At 45.9% G+C, this 6,000-nt stretch overlaps 1 protein-coding gene across 1 annotated transcript; it reads left to right on the top strand.

The window, feature by feature from the left end:
• Positions 1-4,125: 4,125 nt before the first annotated feature.
• On the top strand, positions 4,126-4,542 carry LOC127138096 (uncharacterized). The gene has a single exon (XM_051064498.1). The coding sequence runs from the start codon at positions 4,126-4,128 to the stop codon at positions 4,540-4,542; it is 417 nt and encodes a 138-aa protein (XP_050920455.1).
• Positions 4,543-6,000: the final 1,458 nt, after the last annotated feature.

Raw genomic sequence — 6,000 nt, 5'->3', positions numbered from 1 at the left:
CGGGCACAAAGCCCGACACTTCGTCGGTTCCCTAAACCGAGGAGATTAACAAAGTCGAGCAGAGTACGAATTCATACAAACAAGTATCAAACACAAACGAGCACAATGAATGATAACGAAAATATTCATACATTAGAAACGATAAAAGCGGCCGGAGCCAAGTACGCCCGAAGGCCATATTACAACGCCCGAAGGCCAAAATACATAAGGCACGCAGGCCATGATAACTAAAACATATAAACTAAGACTCCGCTCGGAGCACCTCTTCATCCTCTTCTTCTTCTTCTCCCCCCAGCTCCTCCTCCGCTTCAAACGGGCAGATAATCTCACCATCCCGGACGCAGCAGTTATAGGCCGACCCTTCTGTCACCAACTCAGGGTTCAGAAGCCCGAGCTGCTCGACAGCATTGTCGAAACCCTCTTTGAAGCAGGCCACGAGATCTTGGTTGAGAGTCCGAATATGCCCTAGCAGCTCACCGCGCGAACCAAGGGCGCGTTCCTCCTCGGTCTCATCCGCCAGAGGACGGACCTTTCCCTCGAGAGACTCAACCTGAGCCCGTAGGTAGGCGTTGTCCTCGGTCAGCTTCTGATGATCGACCACCTGCTCTTCCAGGCTCGCCTTAGCAGCCTTCAACTGGTCCCTCTCCTTTTCACCTCCTCCAGCTTCTGGCTCAGCCTTCCTGCAGCTGATGCTCTTCTTTGTAGTCCGACAGATCTTGAGATAGTCTTTCGTTCTCTGTCCGAACCTGCAAAAGGGCTTCCTCCAGCGAGGCGGTGGAAACCGAAGTGTCGGTCAAAACCATGGCCGTCTCCATCACCCGGATGACGGCAGCAATATCCCTGGCCAGATCTTTCCTCCGGGCAGCAACATCCTGGTCCAGAATAGCCTTGGCCTCAGGCGCAGGCACAGCAATCGACTCCTCGGCCTTGAAGAACGACCGTTCCACATAGCAGGGAGGCAGAAGATAGCTGCCCGGTCCATGCGAACTTCCTGGAGACGACCTGGTAAGGGCCCCAGCCGGACGCTTCCGTTTATGGAGGGGAGAAGCCGCTGGCGACGGACTGCTATCAGGAATGTTGATCGGGTTAGACCGAGGAGGAGAGGAAGGAATCACGCTCGCCGCCTGCGAGGGACCGACCCCGGCATCGCCAGCAGTCTCCGAGACACGGGCCGCAGTTTTCTTCTTCTTCTTGGGCACCCGGTCAGGAGCGCCGACCTGATTCGCTAGCTTCAGCACCCGATCACGAGCATTGGGCATGGCACCTGCAAATAAATTACACACAAACATTAGCGACCGAAGTCATAAACAGAAATAAAAAGCTAAACAAAGTCTGCCTACTCAATAACGCCAGAGCTTCCTCCTCGGTATCACACTCGAGCAGAGCCTTCGTATTGATATAACGCGTCTCGGTGATTAGCTCCCCGGCCTCATCCAGGTAGGGCACGCCCTGTCGATTCGCCCAGAACGCCAAGCTGAAGCTCTGCACGTAATCGACCAGCTTCTTGTACGCGAGCCTATCCTCCTCGCCGAGCATCGCGTACTTGACCCGGTAATGCGCCGTGGAGAGATCGAAATGATCACGCTGCCACCTCAGCGGTATCTTCGACATCAGCGTCTCCTCCCCGTTGGGTTCCCGTTGATAGTAGTATAGAGAGTGAAGGGCAGCCCGGGTAATCGGCATCACCACGTACCACCGGCTTTTGAAATGGCGAACAGAGTCCTCGTACGTCTTGAACAGACGCACGGGCTGCTTGAAAGAAACCCAACTGTGGCGACCATGGGAACCGGACCTCTGGAGATGGAAAACGTGGAAGAAGAGAGCCGGGTGCAACCAATGCCGAGGAACTGGCAAACTAACTCGAATGCCCGCATAAATGCGAGGGCATTAGGATGTAGTTGGGACGGCGCCAGCCGGAGCCACTTGAAGATCGACATCTGGAAGGAGTTGAAGGGCAGTCTAATCCCCGCCTCGCGAAAAGCAAATTCATACATGGTGAACTGCTTCCCCGGGAAATGGTGACAAATGCGGTCTTCTTCCTTGGGGGCGCAGCAATACCAGTTTGGTGGATCCTCCCGGCTTATGGTCTCGACCATAGCGTGAGCAGTGATGGCCTCGTCACAGAAGTCGGATTCCTCCTCCAAGGGCTCGTCCGCAACCCAGGAGAAGTCGACCTGCCCGGAAGAGGAGGCGTGTTCGGTACCATCTCGGACACTCCCATCCCCGACAGGGAGACGAGCGATTGTCGCGTCTTCGGTGGAGGACCCAGAATCTCCTTCCTCGGTCGTAAGCGCCCGGTAGCACCTGAAACGCAGACAGAAAGAGTGAATTCGACGTCATATCAAATCCACCCTTCCACCGCAGGTCAAGTGAAAGGGCGTAGCGGCGACGGACACTAACCGCGCTCAACTCGGTGGCGCGCGCATTCTATGGAGACCGGGCACAAACTTCATACAGCCTATGCAAGTATTGCCCGGCATATGAAGTTTGTGCCCGGTACAGTAGGATCCCAACCCTATTTTCTACCATCTAATATACACCTACAATCCACTACACTGTTCCCAAGTTAAACCTAACCACATTTCTACAACATTATCATGCGTTTGACAGAAAACAACAAGGAAAAAGAATGGGTCACAGTGGAAAATCATACCTGACATAGTTAAGTTGAAAAGGTACGGTGGTGTCCGAACAGAAGACGGTGGTTCAGATAGGAAGACGGGCGGAGACGGCGGTCCAGACGGTCGAGCAAGCAAACGAGAGAGAAGGTGGAGATCTCCGGTGAACGTATGAGCGAGAAAAAGGTAGAAATGAAGTTACTCAACCCCTTTTTATAGGGCTTGGCACGTGGACCAACACGCTAGGTCATCATTGCCTAGCCTGCCTACGCCGTCTTTGCGCGCGAAACGAAGCGACGCCACTAATCGTGAGACACGTCTATCAAAGACAAGAAGCTGAAACGACCCGAGCACATGTCCGTCTCCTCGACTCACCAAGACGCCTCCTCCCCGCGCCATACCCGCGTTTACTACAAGGAAGGTGCAGATCAACCGATCACCTCCATCCCCGACATTCCCGGAGAAATGTCAGTCATGAATAGGCTGTTACGACCTCACCTGTCTAACGATCAAGCTTCCCCATCGTCTCGGGGAACCCTTAGTTGAAACATAAGTCATCTCTCTGGCTCAGAGACTCGACTTGGGGGCTCCTGTTCTGGACTGGGCCACGACACTTAGCACGGCACGGCCCAATGCTCGCCAAGCCCACGTCCAAACGACCGTATCCAAGCGACCACGAGGACACGTCAGGTGAACGACCGTCCGCCCGGAGAATGTCTCCCCGGCCCCTTAAATACGTGTCGGACAACGAGCGGGTCCTCCTCATATGATCTCCATCCACTCATCGTCAACCCACGCCGCGGGCACCTAAGTTGTGTCGGGCAGAGCCATAACGGCATCCCACTCACCACGTCACCCAACTCCCCTATATTGTCTCCTTAGGGATAGGGGCAGTTGGACCAGGGGGCAGACCTTGGTCTAGGTCTTAACGCTTCTTACGCGTCCCCTGGCAGCTCCTCCTTGGGCCTAGCTAATCCAGCCCATTAGGAGCCTTGGCCCAGCGCTGGGGGCTCAATATAAATACCCCTTTCATGGCAAAGGGGCAGGTATTCTAACTCACACTCTGATAATCTCATTCTGTACCTTTTCTGACTTAAGCGTTGGAGCACCTTGCAGGTACACCCCCCTCTCATTTCATTCTCCGGCCCATTCACCAAGACCTTGGAAGGCCCTCCTGATCAGGTGAGATCAGGAAATATTTTAGACTTGCTTCCGCGTCATAAATTTTTCTAAATCAAATTTTTGAATAAAATTTTAATTTGGGATTTATTCACCCCCTTTAGATCTAGGCCTATCGTCTAACAAGTGGTATCACGAGCTCCGATTGTTTCCGGTCTTAAGATTTGCTTATTAGATAATGTCTACCGAACCTAAAGGAGCGTATAATAGAGTACATATTTTCACCGGCGAAAATTATGGCTATTGGAAAGCTTGTATGCATATTCATACCAACTCCGTTGATAAGGGTGTATGGGACGTCATCACCAATGGTCCTAATCAAATTACAATGACCAATGGTGAAGGCGTAATCATACCAAAATCGGAAAATCAATGGAATGATAATGATAAGAAGTTGTGGTCTCATGGTTGGAAAGCACAAAATATTCTCAGATCTGCATTAGGTGTTGATGAGTATTATTGTGTCTCTCATTGTGAAACCGCCAAGGCTATGTATGACCTATTAGAAGTTGCCCATAAGGGAACTAATGAAGTCAAACAAGCTAGGATCAATACTTTGAACCAAGAGTTTGAACTTTTTTGTATGAAGCATGATGAAACCCTTGCCGACATGCAAAAGAGATTCACATATCTTATTAATAGAGTGAATGCTATAGGTAATTCTATCTCCAATGTTATTGCTACTAATAAGGTTTTAAGATGTCTTAACAGGGAGTGGCAACCCAAGGTCCCTGCTATCAAATAGGCGAATGATCTTAAAGCACTTGATCTTACTACTTTGTTTGGTAAATTGGAAGAACATGAGCAAGAACTCACTTGCTTGAAAAGCATGAAAAAGAATATGAATAGATGATGAAGAAAGAGAAAGGTAAAGACAAGATGGAAGAGAAGAAGTTTATTGCTCTAAACACTTCTAGTTTTAAGTCCTCAAAGAATGAGTCTAGTAAGTGTAAAGAAAGGGATGACAAGAACTCTGATGATGATGATGTTGGACTATTTGTCAAGAGATACCAAAGGTATATTCGAAAGAATAAAGTCAAGTACTCTGAAGGGTCTTTGAATCTATAAATTGTATGATTGATTCAATATAATATAGAATTGCATGTTTGTGATTATTTTATTAAAAAGTATCAATCCCTGAATGTTTGACCAAATTGGGTTTTCCCAAAACCCTTTTGGTCAATTCTATATGATAATATCCCACAAGTGTTTATAGGGATAATGATATGAATATAAGTTTTTTTTAGTGTCGAAGGTTGAACCGATTGGTTGTTTTATGATATGTGTTCAAATGGAATAATCCAATTTGATCACTTTTGGGTGAATCGATAATAGTAACGATATATGTATTTGAATCGATAAAATAATTTTTGGGAAAATGTTTTTAAATTACTTTAACAACTATTAATTTTTTTAATAAAATATAAACTTTTATGATTGGATGATAAGTTTTATGAACTGAATAATTTTTCCAGAAAAATAAAATTATAATTTGGTCGATTAGTGATTCGACCTATGTTCAAATGGGATAATCCCATTTGGTGAATCTTTGTCCTTTTTGATCGTTCTGTTAACCGTAATCCCTTTTTTATTAAAAAATAACTTAATCGATAACTTTTTCCATAAAAACTCTAAAATTAATCTTTTGGAGAAAATCATAACTTTTGTGAATTTGTCATTGGGAACTATATGCTGTAAGAATTCGACTTTGGTAGGTGGAAACTTGGAAATTTTGAGGTAGGAGAGTTGGTTGCACGTATCGAAGGAGAAATCACACTTCAGAACGGTTCAGCATAATTTTGCACAAGTTTGGTGTCCGATGTCAGAATAAATCATATTATATCTTTTCAGAAAGGGAATCGTCCCAGAAAACAGCATTTTCTTATTTTCTGAAATTTTAGAAATTTATGTTTTATTTGTTTTTTTTATATTTATTTATTTTATTTAGGATTAAAAGCCCACAAGACTCATTAGAGTTTCTTTGTTTTATGTATTTAAAGATCTTTGGCAATGCCATGAGGATTAACCTTTTAATTATAATAAAATTTAGAGTTTTGTATACTCATTATGGTGAATAACAATAATTTTTATAAATAAAGCTAAAACTAACAAAAGCTTTGTTCTTAGTTGAAATAAGTTTTTTTGTTGGAAAACTAATGATGTTAGTTTTGATAACCTTAATTTTTTCATAATAAAAATAAAT

The sequence above is a fragment of the Lathyrus oleraceus genome, chromosome 4 (genome assembly GCF_024323335.1).
Source record: "Lathyrus oleraceus cultivar Zhongwan6 chromosome 4, CAAS_Psat_ZW6_1.0, whole genome shotgun sequence".
NCBI classification, from domain to species: Eukaryota; Viridiplantae; Streptophyta; class Magnoliopsida; order Fabales; family Fabaceae; genus Lathyrus; species Lathyrus oleraceus.
This window is presented reverse-complemented; position numbering and strand designations above follow the sequence as displayed.

Excerpts from the sequence above, each read along its gene's own strand:
- LOC127138096 (XM_051064498.1), top strand. The coding sequence starts at position 4,126 with ATGACCAATGGTGAAGGCGTAATCATACCAAAATCGGAAAATCAATGG.